The 17,500-nt window shown below is 34.2% G+C and overlaps 1 protein-coding gene across 2 annotated transcripts in view; it reads left to right on the top strand.

Moving 5' to 3' along the window:
- Positions 1-17,500, top strand: part of LOC115209818 — a 383,965-nt gene that overhangs the window by 163,490 nt on the left and 202,975 nt on the right. For both annotated transcript variants that reach the window (XR_004998422.1, XM_029778373.2), the window contains exon 2: positions 8,986-10,586. Coding sequence is in view for 1 of the 2 variants with exons in the window: in XM_029778373.2 (XP_029634233.1) it covers positions 10,406-10,586 (181 nt within the window). In the remaining variant the exon portion in view is untranslated. The remainder of the gene's footprint in view (positions 1-8,985; positions 10,587-17,500) is intronic.

The raw sequence follows: 17,500 nt of genomic DNA on the forward strand, positions 1-17,500 counted from the left end.
ACTACGGCGACAACAGAAAACTTCTCCCCTTCGGCGCAAATTGTTCCCTCCTCCAACGTACCTCATTCTTTAATAATTTCGATCGACATACTTCGGCCGAAATTAATTAGTACTAAAAAATTGAATTCCTCTATCGAGGACAATGTTCAAAAAGAATGTTTTCCTTTGTGAAAGACAGTGGTTCAAACCCTTCCCTCACTGGGGAGGGGTGTAGAAATAAGCCTACAACGGCCCAAAACTTGTTCAGATAATAGAAATATAATAATTTCCTAAACGGAAACCTACAAAAGGTAAAGTTAGTAGTTCAAATTCTGCCCACCCCTCTTGGGGGATGTAGCAAAACAAAAGCCTACGACGGCTTGAAAAAGTTTCTTGTACAAAAATAAATACCTTACCATCACGACGGGGAAGCGTAAAACAGTTCAACACGTAAATCCACCAGAAATACAAGCGATAATCTAACAAAGACGGCACAGTTGAAATCCAATACAAGACAACACGAATACAGCACAAAGATAACACTCGTCTCGCTAGCAGCACGGCAAACTCCGAAATGACTGAAGCGGAAGTTGGTCCCTTAGGGAAGCAAGCTATTTACTACACGACGGGCTTCTTTCAGTTTCTGTGTACCAATTCCACTCACAAGGCTTTGGTCGACCCGAGGCTATAGTAGGAGACATTTGCCCAAGGTGTCACGCAGTAGGACTGCGTTTGGAAAGCAAGCTTCTTACAACACACTCACGCCTACTGATATTTATATTTTTGATATTTGAAACCGAAACATCAAAAATCACAACTTCCATTATCACATTACCTACGTTCAGATCTCCGCTATATTTAGTAGACTGATCAAAAAACGTATTCAGAAGACTCAAAAAATTATTAAAGAATCTCTTTGCTCAAAAATATACAACGGCTTTCAAAAGAAATAATAGAAAAGACTGACACAATGACGAAATGAAAAGAATAAATAGCAGGATATACAACAGAATATAATGAAATGAAATAAAACGAAAGAAGGACAAAATAAGAATAAATGAGTTAGCCATCGATAATAGAAACGATGAGAGTTTAAGGACATAGTAATGACTACATAGATGGTTAATAGACAGCGTGGAGCTATTATGTCTTGTAGTTATGTAACTAACGTTGCATAGAACCATTTCTTAAAGTAATTCATATCTATAAAAATACACTAGTCAATAAACAAACGTAAGCCATATTATAGCATAGCCTTTGGTAAATGAAATAATAAAAAAATAAACCCTTTCAATACAGGATTACATCCCATGAAATTAGTTGTTGATTAATTAAAGTGATAAAGTATGACTGCAAGAATGTAAAATACATACTATTTGGCTTTCAACTACGATTAACATTTCTGCGTGTATGCAAAAACCTATATTCCTTCACACGCACACACTCTCTCTCTCACACACACAGACGCTCACAAACACACTCCCACACTCAGAGACGCTCACAAACACACTCTCACACACAAACATGTGCGCGCGTATATATGCACATATGAGATAATATACTGTCAGAATGGTTCATCACAATCATTTCAAAATAGTTTGTTATTCATAGATTCGATCAACAGTTTGTTGCCAGGACAGTCTTCCATTATACATGCATACACGCATATATACACACACATACATACATACATACGCACACAAACATATATATACATACATACATGCATACACATACACACACATATATGTACACACATATGTATATACATGTACACTCAAATATATATATATATATATATATATATATATATATATATATATATGCGCATATACATGCGTATACATATGTTTATATATGTGTGTGTATATGTGTGCATGTATATATACATACATATCTATCTCTCTATGTCTCTCTCTGTGTATATATATATATATATTATATATATATATTCTATATATAAAACTGAAATGCGTTTTTACCGCTTGGATCGCTTTCAATGCCACTACATCCCGTCCGATTCGCTCCAAAATTTACAGGGACATGTAGAATGAGGTGACGATGCTCGTGGGCTACCTTAGAAATCCATATCTTAAAAGGTGTGGTTGCTAGGGGCCATCTTCCTCACTCACCCCATTTCCTCCTTTCCCTCTCTTACTCCTCTTCATAACTTTCAGAAGTCCACTACGGTTATTTAAAGTATCTGTCACTATCGCTATTTCCTTTCTTTTTCACTGACTCTGTTTCCTACCTTCCTATCACTTCGGCGACGTTCTTTTAAGTATATGTCTGTCACCAACAAACAACACACGAGCATGAGAACAAATATTATGAATCAGATATTCTTGCGTTCATTTATATGTGTGTGTGTGTGTGTGTTCTATATATAAATATGTATATATAATGTATGTGTGTGTGTGTGTGTGTTCTATATATATAAATATGTATATATAATGTATGTGTGTGTGTGTGTTCTATATATAAATATGTATATATAATGTATATATACAAAGTGTATATATCTGTATTTATGTATATTAAACTTTTTCATACTTTTTCATAGTTATATATATTTTTAAACAAATTATAAATATAATTTAATAATTTTTATTTTCAATTTAAATAATTTAAAGTTTTCAATTTTATATTTTACTAGCAGTATCGCCCGGCGTTGCTCGGGTTTGTAAGGGAAATAACTATATAAGCATTTTTAGTGAGTTATAGCAAAAAATGCATTAAAAATGGAATAAAAAATGATAGTAATTTTTTTTTTAATCGTTGACTCATCGTAGACATTTTTAGAGAGTTACTTCCCTTATATAATAGCGAAAAATGCATTAAAATGGAATAAAAAATGATGGTAATTTTTTTTTAATCGTTGACTCATCGTAGACATTTTTAGAGAGTTACTTCCCTTATATAATAGCGAAAAATGCATTAAAATGGAATAAATAATGGTAATTTTTTTTTAATCGTTGACTCATCGTAGACATTTTTAGAGAGTTACTTCCCTTATATAATAGCGAAAAATGCATTAAAATGGAATAAAAAATGATGGTAATTTTTTTTTTTAATCGTAGACTCATCGTAGACGCGCGCTAATACCCAGAAGGGCTCGATATGAATCACGACTATAAGATACCCGGTTTTGGTTACACTGCACCGCAAAATGTGGGAGTAGTTAGGAATCTAAATCGTAGGAGACAGACACACAACTTTACTTTTATATATAAAGATTTGTGCAACAACTAAAACATTCGGTTGTGCAAATTGTTTGCACAGGAAACCTGCCCTGTGTGGCGGTTTTTGCCGTTTTTGTGGATCTGTTTCAGCTTTTTTAGCTGGTCTCCTTCACAACGCATTACGACGTTGATTTCCTTACACTCCCTTCCCCACAGCTTCACGAGGGAGGGAAGAAGAGGGAGAAGCAAACAGGTGCAGGTGTGACCATGGACGCCAACTCCGCCGCCATCGACACACGAAAAAATATGCATTAAAATGGAATAAAAAATGATGTTAAATTATTTTTTAAATCGTACACTCATCGTAGACGCGCGCTAATACCCAGACGGGCTCGATATGAATCACGACTATAAGATACCCGAATTTGGCTAAACTGCACCGCAAAATGTGGGAGTAGTTAGGAATCTAAATCGAAGGGGACAGACACTCACACAACTACAGTTTTATATATATAGATATATTTTCTATGTTATATTTTCTTTTTTTATGTTTTTGTTTTTGGTTTTTCACTGTTTGATTTGCCTATTAGTGGTTTTATCTCTAATTTAATTTATACAGATATATATCTCATTTGTATACATTTGTATATATAATGTGCGCACACACACACACATATATATATATACATATATATATATATAATGTGTGCATTACGTAGTCGGTCGATTCAGCTGAAAATATGCACACCTATGTTAAAGGTGCTGAAAAGTTTGCATGACAACTATTTTGTTCCTCAAATGAAAGGCGTCACCTCTACGACAAAATTCCTCATCTTATAAAATGTGGCCCCAGTAGACCCAAATGAAATCGGGTTATATTAACCAAAATGTGAAAAGGGGTCTAAATGGGGCTGGAAGGGGATTAAAATTTCAAGGAGCGGGTGTTTAGGAATTCTCTGTTACATCAAACTAAAAAATTTGCGCCAGCCTTTTAATCGTCAATGTGTTGCCGTCCATGATAAAGAAGTTTTGAATGCTTGCCATGGTGAGTCTACTGTCGTGAGAAAGAATCACTTCAAAACTTGGTGTTTACGAATTCCCTTTTACATCAAGTTCAAAATTTTACGCCAGCCGTTAAACTGTCACAACGTTGCTGTCCGTCGTTAACAAATGCCAGCCATGGTGACTCTACTATCCTCAGATTCTACCCCTTCAAACTTTGGTTTCCAATATTTTATTATTTTTATTCAGCTCGCAAGTTCGTCTGTCCCTTTTAAATGTTAGCGTTTTGCTGTCTGCCTTGAAGCAGACCTTTCCATTGCCACTGCCTCATATTTCTGATTGATCTTTCTAAATATTTTATTTCTCAACTTACTCAAGATCTTCTGTTGTTTATAAATGGGAGAGAGATAGATAAAGATAGAGTAAGAGAAAGCGAGGGAGAGTCCGAGAGAAAAGAAAAGCAAGAGAGTGGGAAAGTGAGAGAGAAAGGAGAGAGAAACAAATACGGAGAATCATCATCATCATCATCGTTTAACGTCCGTTTTCCGTGCTAGCACGGGTTGGGCAGTGTGACTGGGGTCTCAGAAGCCAGGAGGCTGCACCAGGCTCCAGTCTGATCTGGCAGTGTTTCTACAGGTGGATGACCTTCCTAACGCCAACCACTCTGTGAGTGTAGTGAGTGCTTTTTTCGTGCCGCCGGCACTGGTGCCAGTGGGGCTCGCAGTGGCAACGATCGGTTGGTGCTTTTTACGTGCCAGCGGCACAGAAGCAAGTCAAGGCGGTGCTGCAATCGGCCACGTTCGGATGGTGCTTTTTACGTGCTGAAAGGAGGCAACAGAAAGTAACACCCACACTCTTAACCGCGCGTAGAGCGGGTCACCTTCAGCTAGTATATATATATATATATACACATACTAATACTTATAAACATGCAGAAATGCATACATGAATACATATAAGTACCTGTATATAAGCGTAACTACATACATGTGTGTGTGTGTGTGTGTTGTGTGTGTGCGTACATGCTTACGTATGTATCTTCGTCTTGGTGAATTAACTACTGTAATGCACTATGTTGGAGATATTAACGTAGTTAAGAAAGGCAAAAAGATCAAAATAAGTGCTATCATTGATTAGAAAATAGAAAAAAAAAAGGATCGTTGCCCTACGGAAAAATAGCCATGTAGTGTTGCTTATTACATAGAACAAACAAATAACTAGATTCCTCTTTGGTGCAGAAAAAAGAACACTTGAATACAAATTAATCACTCTCAAACAGGGATTAAGAGCTATCAGGGAAAAAACCCTCTGGTATCTAAAGAGAGTAGTTAAAAGAAAAATAATTAACAAGTCATTTCATCGAAACCAATCAACAATTTATAGAGATACAATGAGAAAATCAATAAATTTCACAGAATCTCCTTATTAGGGTGATATAGAGTCATTTTGAAAAAAATCTGAGTAAGGAAAATTATTTTAATCAGGATGTAGCGTGGCTAAATGAAATTTGAAAGAAGTATTGTCCTTAGATTACACGGAAAACATAACAGCATTAAAATGATACACTTAAGATCTTCATTTAAAGTCTTCAGAATAGCCAAGTATCAAAAAGAAATTTGATTGTCGGTGCAGTAAAAAATAAAACAACCTCCCGCAAGAAAGCAAAAAAAAAAAAGAAAACAAAAGCAAGGAAATAGTAAGGAAAAGACGAACCTATTATCAGAGGCTATCTATAGACCTTTCCTAGTAAGCTCTTACTGGACATATAAACGTACCAGGCTGGTATGTTGACCCAATTGGTAACAATGCCCATCACTTGGAGAAAAAACTACTATTCAGTTGCATGTCAGAATCCAATGTATGCAATGTACTCTGCTTGTTTGTATCTATCTCGCCAAGATTGCCGTGTAAATAATAATATCATTACGGCTCATTAGAAGATTCTGATAAAAGAATTCGTAACCGCCAATGTGTTTGCTCTAGCAGAATTCAAAGGTGCATTTAGACCGCCTGATTGGACCGCAGAAGGAATCCGAGCTATTGATCTTAAAATCTGAAAACTTTCAACCTACACCAGTAATCAACATCAACTGCAATATAGACGGCTTCTGTTTAAAAGAAAAACAATGCGGCAGCCTTTGAATGTTGCATTTTATCCGTTCGACAGCATCCACTAACCTGCACGTATCGAAGTGCATCCGTGAATGAAACATGTATACATGAGGCAGAAAACATAAAGAGAACTGGAAAGTTGTTGCTCAAATAGCATTCCAGAGATACATAGTCAGTGAAGTTTCACACCGTTTCCAAACAGCTTAGAAGAAGAAAAGTTGTACGCTTAACCAGGAAATACTTGATGAACAGAAGTGATAAGTATGCAGGTGGCCAAAACATACGAAGTAATCTGTGAGAAGGATAATCCTCAGAATACAAATCGTAGAACTAATTGTAATGTAAAGGTCATAATGAATCATAATATGGGAGAATACTGGTGGAATGTTCCTGTTAAGACCTCAGTAAGATACATGTATAACAGACCACATGTCATAATTTGCGACGAGAAAAGAAGTAAGCCTAATAAAGGAAAAATATTGCGCAGCAGATTTTATTATAATCTTTTATCTTTTATTTGTTTCAGTCATTAGACTGCGGTCATGTTGGGGCACCATTTTGAAAAATTTGAGGTCGAATGAATCGACTCCAGTACTTATTTTTTATTTGCCGAACCGCTAATGTAGTGGGGATGTAAACACACCTACACCGGTTGTTAAACAGTGGCGAAGGACAACCATAAACACAAAGACACACACAAATATATATATATATGTGATATATTATCAATAATAATAAAGGGTAAAATTAATTAATTAATTAATTAGTAATTAATAATTCCCCCAAGTAGTATTCGGCATGTTAAAAGGACCATTTTCGTTAAATTTAAACAATATATTTTTATATTTTTTAATAATTATGAGTATAACTATAATTAGGGTTCAGCAAAATTTGCTTCGCCACATACCGAACTTTAGAAATAGCAACCAAAGATCTTAGCTATTTCTTCTACTATAAGAAGAAACTCCCAGACAACATATACTCAAAACAATTCACGTAGGTATAGAGGAAAAACCAACGAAAATTCACTCGGCATTTGATTACCTGTGGACGCGTTTCTGAGTTAGATAGATATGAAAATGCAAAAATCATACCTTCATTCTATCATTCTCTTCATCAGCACAAGATTTCAAGATTTTAAATTTGAGAGCAATGAAAATATTGAACATACCTATCTGATTCAAGTAACATCAGACAAACTATATCCAATGACCAGTACCAACGAATTCAAAACATACGAATGAGGTCTCGTATTCTCCCTATACTCATAATTATAAATATATATATATATATAATTCTTTCAGTATCCGTCTACCAAATCCATTCACAAACATCCATGGCTATAGTACAAGAAACTTGTCCAATCTGCGCGCAGTAGGACTGAATCTGGAACCATATGCCTGGGAAGCAAGCTTCTTACCAAGCAATCAAGATTAGGTAAAAAGAAATTATCTCGCAGTAATGCGAAAAGCTCAGTTATTCCATTTGGGCCATAGCTTTTGATTTATAGCTAAGATAATTTACGCATGTAGTTACGTAACAAACTGTCTCAGCACCAAACTTGAGATAATGGTCTTCACAAAACCAGTAAAAACTTCTACAGGCCATTAAAGTTACACTGAAAATATGTAGAGCATTCCAGAAGTTTACCATGTAATAATTCCATATGCACATGTGTAGAATACAGACATACATAAGTTCACATACATAAGACAAGCAGACTTACATTAGTGCACATACATAAATTAAGGCATTGAAATCCGTATATGCAAAGGCATTTATGCTTTCACAGATGAATATATGTGACACATGTTCATATACATATATTTATGATATTTATACATGTATATAAGAATGTACATACGTACATGCATATATACATAAGTGTTCACACGCGTACATGCATACATAACCCTATGGTATTGTTTAAATTTGAATGAAAGAGTCTCCTTTTGGGTTAGAAACGTGCTAGTTTTCCATTGGCGAGAAGTTCAAAAGATAGAACTAGAATACGCACGCGCATACACACACATACACACGTCCGCACACACACACACATACACACAAACACACTCACACACACATACACACAAACACACAGGCACGGGTACATGTATCCCATACAGACACACAAATTCACATACATATACATGCATACATATAGGTATATCTGGTGTGTGTGTATATATATATATATATATATATTATATATATATATATATACGTTTAAATATTTGTTGTGCAAGATTTTTTATGTGAAGTCGTGTGTTGAAACAGATATTGTTATATTTCGGAATGTCATAAACTGGCAATATGACCATTCCGAAATATAACAATATATATATATATATATATATATATATATATATATTATATATATATATATATATATATATATATATAATATATATATATATATATATATATCATATATATGTATACATACATATATACATATGTAAATATATAAACATATGTATATATTCACGCACACGGAAATATGTAATACATGAATACATACATGCACACACACACACACAGACACGTATATAGATATATGACACCATATACATGCTATGAAATTGCGTGTCTCAAGGGAACTTTATAATCGACACATCTCTTTGTCTCATTTTTAATATAGCTTCTGTAGTATTAAAACTATTTTAGTTGAAACAATGCTTGCCTATATTGGTATTATTTCTCTTTGCAGGGCTAAATGGTGTGAAGGCTCCAACTGAACCGGATCTGTGAGACATGAAATGAGAGTCAAGCATTGTTGGAAACAAAGCAGTTTCATAGCAACCATCACCACAGACTGTCATAATGAACAAAAGGGCTTCTTCCTACCTAGACGCAATCTTTTCTCATTTGAAGGAGAGACGAAATAAAATGTGTAATTACAGTGAGATAGAATAATTTCAAGTGCTTCTATGTTCACACTTTAATTGAAAATCTAAAACAGAAAAGCTTAAAGAGACAAAATGTTATCCAGGCGTGACATTGCGTATCTTGAAGGAACATCATGATTCCTTTTACTCTTGGAAATGTAATTGATATTATGAGTGCAAATCAACTAAAATCTGTACTTAGCAATTTTTTTTATCACTTTGTTATTTCAAGTTAATGAAGTTGGTTACAGCATAACTATAATATCGTGGTGTTGAAAAAGAGAATACCAAAAAACTGTGAATTTACACACACACACACAAATATATTCATAATTGGATCGCTCTCTAAAATGATAATATCTTTTAGGCGTTTCTCAATGTACATGATGAATATAACTTAAATATTACTTGTCAGAAGAATTTACTTATCTGAATGGTAACGCTCAATTGAATGTACGAGTAATAAAAGTAATAATAATAATAATAATAATAATAATAATAATATAATAATAATAATAATAATAATAATAATAATAATAATAACAACAACAACAACAATAATAATTGTTCTTCAAGAATTCCTGAATATTTCACTGCCAATTCTTCTTAATGATGTCATAACTTTCTTTCAAACGAAAAGACTTCGAAAGGAAATGCTGTGACGGAATTGAACGAATAATTCGAGATATTCATTACAACGAATTCACATTAAAAGAATAAATAAACGTTTACAGTTTTTCAATGGGATGAATAAAATAATGACTCTAATAGGTATCTTACCATACAAATAAACGTAAAGTGTACTATGTGAGATAAAGAAATAGAACCAAACGAAAGTGGACGACTCGTTAGCAACTGTGTTGCTTAACTTTATCCCATACTATTGAATTATGGTTTTCTAAAGGCAATCTAGAAACATGGATGCAGGATAAAGCAAAGGAACCTCAGGTCCTTTAAAGCGAGCGTTTTTCTCTGTTACCGTGACGGAAGGGAAAAGCAGGTGTGAAGAGTATAACTCAGCGTTTCGGACGGTTTCTTCGGCTTCTTTGTAATTCTCTCAAGCTGGCTACCTCTGCAGAAGAATTAGCCGACAGTGGCTCCACTGGCGACGAAAGAAGTTCCACTCAGCGCAGCTATGAACCGTATGAGCTGCAGATCTACTCAGATTTGGGAACGGACCACGATGACTCCATCGAAATCCTCTCGTGTCAACTGGAACCGGGAGAATCGATATATTACAAAATGGAAAGCGGGACAACGACGAGGTGCAAGGAGGTAGTTAAACGCTTTGCCAAGAGAGAACCCACTAAGAAACAGAAGTTGATCGCCCGTGTTGTCATGATCGTCTCCATGACAATGCTGACTGTTAGCGTTCTTTTGGTGATTGTTTCCCTCACAATGTCTGAACACATCGATGATTTAGGTGAGTACACAGTTTTACAATTGTCTACATTTCGGACACATAAAGTGCTGAGTTCGATATTTTGCAGTATAACACAAACACCTCTCCAATAACTACTATATCATTAACTGCAAACTCTATTAACAACAACACCTCTTTATGAGTTTTTAACACTTCTCTATCGACTATAGACTTTATTGTCTACAACACCTATCTATAGATTATAACACTTTTCTGATACATATAACACCCTCTATTGGTTAAAACACCTATCTACTCACTATAACACCTTTCTGTTCATTATAGAACCTTTCTATTGAATTTCTATTAACACCTCTTTATAGTCATAATCAATTCGAATTTCCTATAGTTTATGCACTTAAAAAATTCACTCTCTGCAAAAGAAATTATTTTCTGTACATTATTACTACTTACTCAGAAATGTAAGTTATTTGTCAATTATGTATGTCCACTCCCCGCAACTTGACAAAAGCTGTGCGTGTATATATATATATATATATATATATATATATATATATATATATATGAAGTTGATTGTTATGGCTGGTCAGAGAGTGACCATTAGTCTTGCACCTATAAAGCACTTAGTCGTATGGGAGACTCGCGTGCCTGACAAGTCACCTATGCGGTTAAGCGCCGCACTTTATAGGTGCGGAACTAATGGTCTTCCGTGACCCGGGCATAACAAAGATATATATATATATATATATATATAATATATATATATATAATATATATATATAATATATATATATATATATATATATATATATAATATATATATATATATATAAGTATATAAATATATAATATATATATATACGTGTGTGTGTGTGTGTATTGATAGAAATGGCAAGACAACAAAAGAATAAAAGAGACCTTGATATTATGTAGAGGAATTTATCTGTAAATGTAATATGTGACAATTATTCGGTAGCCATGATAAAACTCCGAGTTTCGGATGTCGAGGCGGAAACTCACGCCGGCATCTCTTCAGTTATTCAGTTTTTTTCGATGGCTCCATAACTGAAGAGATACCGGCGTGGATTTCCGCCCCGACATCCGAAACTCCTAGTTTTATCATGGCTACCGAATAATTGTCACATATTATATTTACAGATATATATACATATATATAGTACACACAAATATATATACTCGTACACACACACACGCGCGCGCACACACACCTTCATATTCTTTTTCATTTTGTATCCAGCCTCAACGAATTCTCGCACGTGAGGCACTCAGAGTATCAATGAGTGACTCATTAGCATTGAGAGAATATATAAACTCTGTTACATGCATTGAGTACATTTTCACTGTATTTACACCTAAACGTACATACACTCACACACACACACACACATGAGCGCGCGCGCTCAGATACATACACTCGCAGACAAACGTACGTATATTTTAGATATAATACATACATACATATATAAATCAAAATAAGCAACAGGATACCAAGTAGTGATGGAATAAGACCGTTTCAAGCGATCCCGTTTAATTAAACAATGTAATGATTACATCAATTTAAATTCAGTAACATCTTCAGCTGCACAAAAAAATAAATGGAATTTTAACAAGTAGAACACATTAATATAATTTTTCTTAAATATTTTGACAGAGCAAGATGGAAGAAATTCACGTTGTCACTATTGTAGCTAAGAATAGACTACAACTTACAACTTCTAAGAATCGCATAGAGCATAGTGGGGTCATAGGGCTGTAAGGGTTGTAATTCATTTATAATTCATTTATCTCTTTATCAACTACATATATATGTATATATACATGCATATATACATATAAGACTAGAAGACTATTTTGAATAAAGGAAAAGAGTTAGTTGACAGTTCGTGGTTAGGTATTGTCATAAATATTATCATATATATCCTTTTTCCCCAGGAAGGAAATAAGACATTAGGAATAGTCAGTTGGATATAAGTAACTGCCTATAAAAAGAGGCAGGTAGGAGTAGACTTTAAATCATGATGTTAATTACCAGTTAAAGGGGGAAGACGCCAAGAAACCTAAGATATTAATAGAAATTTTATATAGGGGCACTATGGTCGATTGTTTATAAACCATATTGTCATGTTGTATGAAAATAAAATTTAAGAATTTCAAAAATGATATCATAACCGAAATAGGTAAAAGGTGTGTATAATAGGTAAAATGTGTGTGTATAAAAGGCGGCGAGCTGGCAGAAACGTTAGCACACCGGGCAAAATGCTTAGCGGTATTTCGTCCGTCTTCATGTTCTGAGTTCAAATTCCGTCGAGGTCGACTTTGCCCTTTCGGGGTCGACAAATTAAGTACCAGTTACGCACTGGAGTCGCTGTGATTGACTATGTTTTTATTTTTTATGTTCTCGTTTCTCATTCTGTCTACGTTTCTTTCATGTCCTGTACCCATATATGCATGTATATATACATATATATGTAGGTACGTACATATTTATACATTATTTATATTGTTATATGATCGAACGCCACGCATCCATTTGCAAGTAAGTTTTATCTTAATAATTACGATGCGCACTCTTATTCTATCTCTATTCTTTCTATCTGTCTTCCTCTCTTCTTCTTTTTCCTTTCTGTTTTTCTCTGCCACCCTTTGCTTGTTCTTCTCCTCTCCACTTCACCGTTCCCCCTCTCTCTCTCACTCTTTCTTGTTGCTCACACGTGACCAATGACCATCCGTCTTTCTTTCTTCTACTTCCTTCCTAAAGACAAAACATACTTTTATTTGTCTCTTCTCAAAGCTCGTTTTTCCATCGTTCACCACTTCACATCGTCTTGGCTTAACAACCCTCACCGTTTGTTTTTTACTGTTTTGTTCTCACTGTCCTGTTTTTGTTACCACTTTCACCCCCTGCAATAAATTCCCAAATTTTATTTAATTTGCTTTGCGGGAAGGACTGTTTTAACGAAGTAGATAGAACGGGGGACAACTAATGAAAGGAATGTTCTTTATGTTGCATGTCTCATTTTCCTGTTTGCTTGTTTCTTTCGTTGTTTGAAAAAATGTTCGTTTTATATGTTTTTGTATTTTATGTTCTCGTTTCTCATTCTCTCTGCGTTTTTTTATGTCCTGTACCCACATATGCATGTATATATACATATATATGTAGGTATGTAGATATATGTATATATATATATATATATATATATATTATATATATATATATTATATATATATATATATATGCATATATTTATATATTATTGATATTATTATATGATCGAACGCCACGCATCCATTTCCATATATATATATATGGTTGGAATTTACAAAAGAAAAACGAAGCAAAACAAAAGAGGAAGACGGGTGTGTAAACAACAAAAGATGTACTAGTTTAACGCTCGTGAAGTGAGAAAGTCTTTTACGTTTCGAGCCTACGCTCTTCGACAGAAAGGAACATAGAAATAGAGAGAAAAAAAGGTTTAGTGGCTAGCGATCAATCATGGCGAATATACATACATACGTACATATGTGTGTGTGTGTGTTTGTGTGTGTGTGTGTGTGTGTGTGTGTGTGTGTGTGTGAATGTATGTGTAGATATGGATATGTATGTGTGTATGAGTATGTGCATATATATATGTATACATATGTATAAGAGTGTGTGTATATGTGTGTATACGTATAAACATGTGTGTGTATGTGTGTATACATGTATGGATATGTACTTGTATGTATGCATATCTGTATGTCTGTGCGTATAATGTATATGCATATATATGTATGTGTGCATGTATATGTGTGTATGTACACCAACCCTCCTATGAGAACTGAAATAGTTGACCACACCACACAGGTCAACTTTTGACAAGAACATAAGAATACTGACCATTCCTAAATTTTCCATTTGCTTATTCTTCATAGACTGTAATCTGCTCCCACTGTTCTCAATTGCTATTAATCATATTTTTCATTTTTATTATATTTTTATTTATATATCTGTTTTATATTGACTCCATTTACTTTTTTCTCTTCTCCTTTCCCTTCTTTGCCTTCTTTCTTCCTTCCTTTTGTTGGTGTGATTTTTCTTCTTCTTCTTCTTCTTCTTCTTCTTCTTCTTCTTCTTCTTCTTCTTCTTCTTCTTCTTCTTCTTCTTCTTCTTCTTCTTCTTCTTCTTCTTCTTCTTCTTCTTCTTCTTCTTCTTCTTCACAAATGCTTTTTTTATACTTTAACATTTCTAAATCTTCTTTAATATATATATATACTAGCAGAGATACCATGGAATTGATGAATTAGACTTTTTTTTTAATATTATCTCTAATGAACTGGAATATCTATGATTCGAATTTCAGCAAAATTGCAGATGAAGAATTATAATGAGGGTTCTTTCCCTCTTTAAATGCCCTAACTAAAAATTCTAATAATGACATATTTATCCCATCTTTATGCCCAGATTCCAAAATCCAAATCTTATGAAACCTATTCAAAGGTTTTTACTCCTGAAAAATGGAGCACATGGTCCTCTAAAATGTGGGAGTCAAGGCCCCTATTGGGGGTCTTAAAGTCAACCATAGAAGTTGAATTGTTGGGAATTTTTAAAACTTGGGTCTTATATCTATTGTCCAAATTTCTTAGAAATTGGAAATATATGTATGGTCACTGGGTTTGTAAAAGAGAGCAAAGCTACAAGAAACCAAAAGACAAATGATCACAATAAGCAGTCAGCTACCCTAGTCGTTACCATTCCCCAATGTAGGATTCCTCACCATACAGGTGACAGTTACAGCCGTAAGATGCATTATGAATCTATAGCAATAGGAAGGACGTGACCCAACTCAAATAAACATTAACAACTGTGTGACGTGAGGGCTAAGGGGAAATGAAAGTGTCACCTCTGGAGTTTGCCAATGATCACTATGCCGATAGGTAACTGGACAGAATAAATTTGCAATCTATAAATCTCTTTGAATAACCAGTCTTTTATCTGGGAAGGCCTTGAAATCGATGTTACCATCTGGGAACTATCTCTGATCCAGTGATAATTAAAAGACTCAAAGGAGGTCTGCAACCAAATAACTTTACTCAACATTTTGCAACTGAATCAGTGTATGCAGAGATGTCTCTTCTTACTTGACAATTTATGCACCACATTGCAGAAATCACATTCTAAGTATATCTCAAAGCGAAGTCTTACACTGTTGTACCATTAAATTACAAATAACGCTCATCTTGTATGTTTGGGTAGCCCTACAGCTTCCAAGAGTACAATTGTATTCGTCTTGGCTTAGGAAAAATGACTAAATAGTGGGGGCTAAGCCCCCATTAAGGGGTCTTACTAGCTCCTTTTAGAAGTTGAAATTTTAGAAATATTCATTTGTGTCTAATGTCTATGGTTAACGTTTCATCAACAGCAAAAAATATATGAATTTCCATGGGGGCTTCATTCATGCCCCCCTCACTTTCAACGATATACTGCTTTACATTTGTCCTTATGCATAGAATATAATTTCCACATTTCATAAAGATCCATTCTGTACTTTTGATCTAGTTTTGGATCATAACAAATCATTAAAATTTGGGGGTTAAGGCCCGCATTGGGGGTCTTAAAATGCTCATGAGAAGCGGAAACTTTGGGAATACTTCTTGTCAATTACCTACAGTTTAAATTTCATCAACATCGGAAATTTATGAATTTTCATGGGGGCTCTACCCCCTTTAAGCTACCTTAAATTCAAACAAAATATACTGCATTATATCCGCCCCTATGCATTGAATCTAAGTTCCAAATATCATAAGGATTCATTCTGTAATTTTGGTCCATGAAATTGTATGAAACATATAGCATTACCTTTCTCCCAAGGCTTGGATTTTGTGTTCCAAATTTCATTAGGATTGGTGCAGTAGTTTTCGAATCTATAAGTAACACACGAGCACGTATAAAGACATTGCTTTTTATATAATAGATATAATAGATATAATAGATATAAATATGCACATATACATACACGTGTGTATTTTATATATATATATATATATATATATATCCGTAATAATGAAGGGTGAAATTAATTAATTTGGAATAATTATCAATTACACCAAGTAGTCTTCGGCATGTAAAAGCCTCATTCGAGGAAAATTTAAGTAATACTAAGCAATAAAGGGTTTAGCAACGAATTGCCTTACCACATACCGAATTTAGAAATAGCAGTCAAAGAGTTATAGCTATTTCTTCTACTAAAAAGGGAGATCTCAGTAAAAACAGCAATTGGAAGGCAGACACAAACAGGTAAGAGAGAATGAATTGACGGCAATCTATCATACATTTTTAAGTTAACTTAAAAATGTATGATAGATTGCCGTCAATTCATTCTCTCTTACCTGTTTGTGTCTGCCTTCCAATTGCTGTTTTTACTGAGATCTCCCTTTTTAGTAGAAGAAATAGCTATAACTCTTTGACTGCTATTTCTAAATTCGGTATGTGGTAAGGCAATTCGTTGCTAAACCCTTTATTGCTTAGTATATATATATATATATATATATATATATATATATATATATATATATATATATATATAGATACAATTGAGAGAGCAAACAAAAATATGAAACACTGGCTTGAAGAATTTTTTGTCGAATGAATCGACTCCAGAGATTTTTTTATTTTGATAAGCCTGGTACTTATTCTATCAGTCTCTTCTTGTCAAGCCAGTAAGTTATGGGGATGTAAATAAACCAACAGCAGTTGTCAAGCAGTGATGAGAGAGAAACACAGACACACACATACACTACATATATACATACATATATATCCGATAAATTTCTTTCAGTTTTTGTCCACGAAATGCACTCAGAAAGCTTTGGTTAGTTTGAGGCTATAGCAGATGATACATGCCAAATTAGCATAAAGTAGGACTGAACCCAGTACCATGTGTTTTGGAACCAAC

Source organism: Octopus sinensis, linkage group LG3 (genome assembly GCF_006345805.1).
Source record: "Octopus sinensis linkage group LG3, ASM634580v1, whole genome shotgun sequence".
Classification (NCBI taxonomy): domain Eukaryota; kingdom Metazoa; phylum Mollusca; class Cephalopoda; order Octopoda; family Octopodidae; genus Octopus; species Octopus sinensis.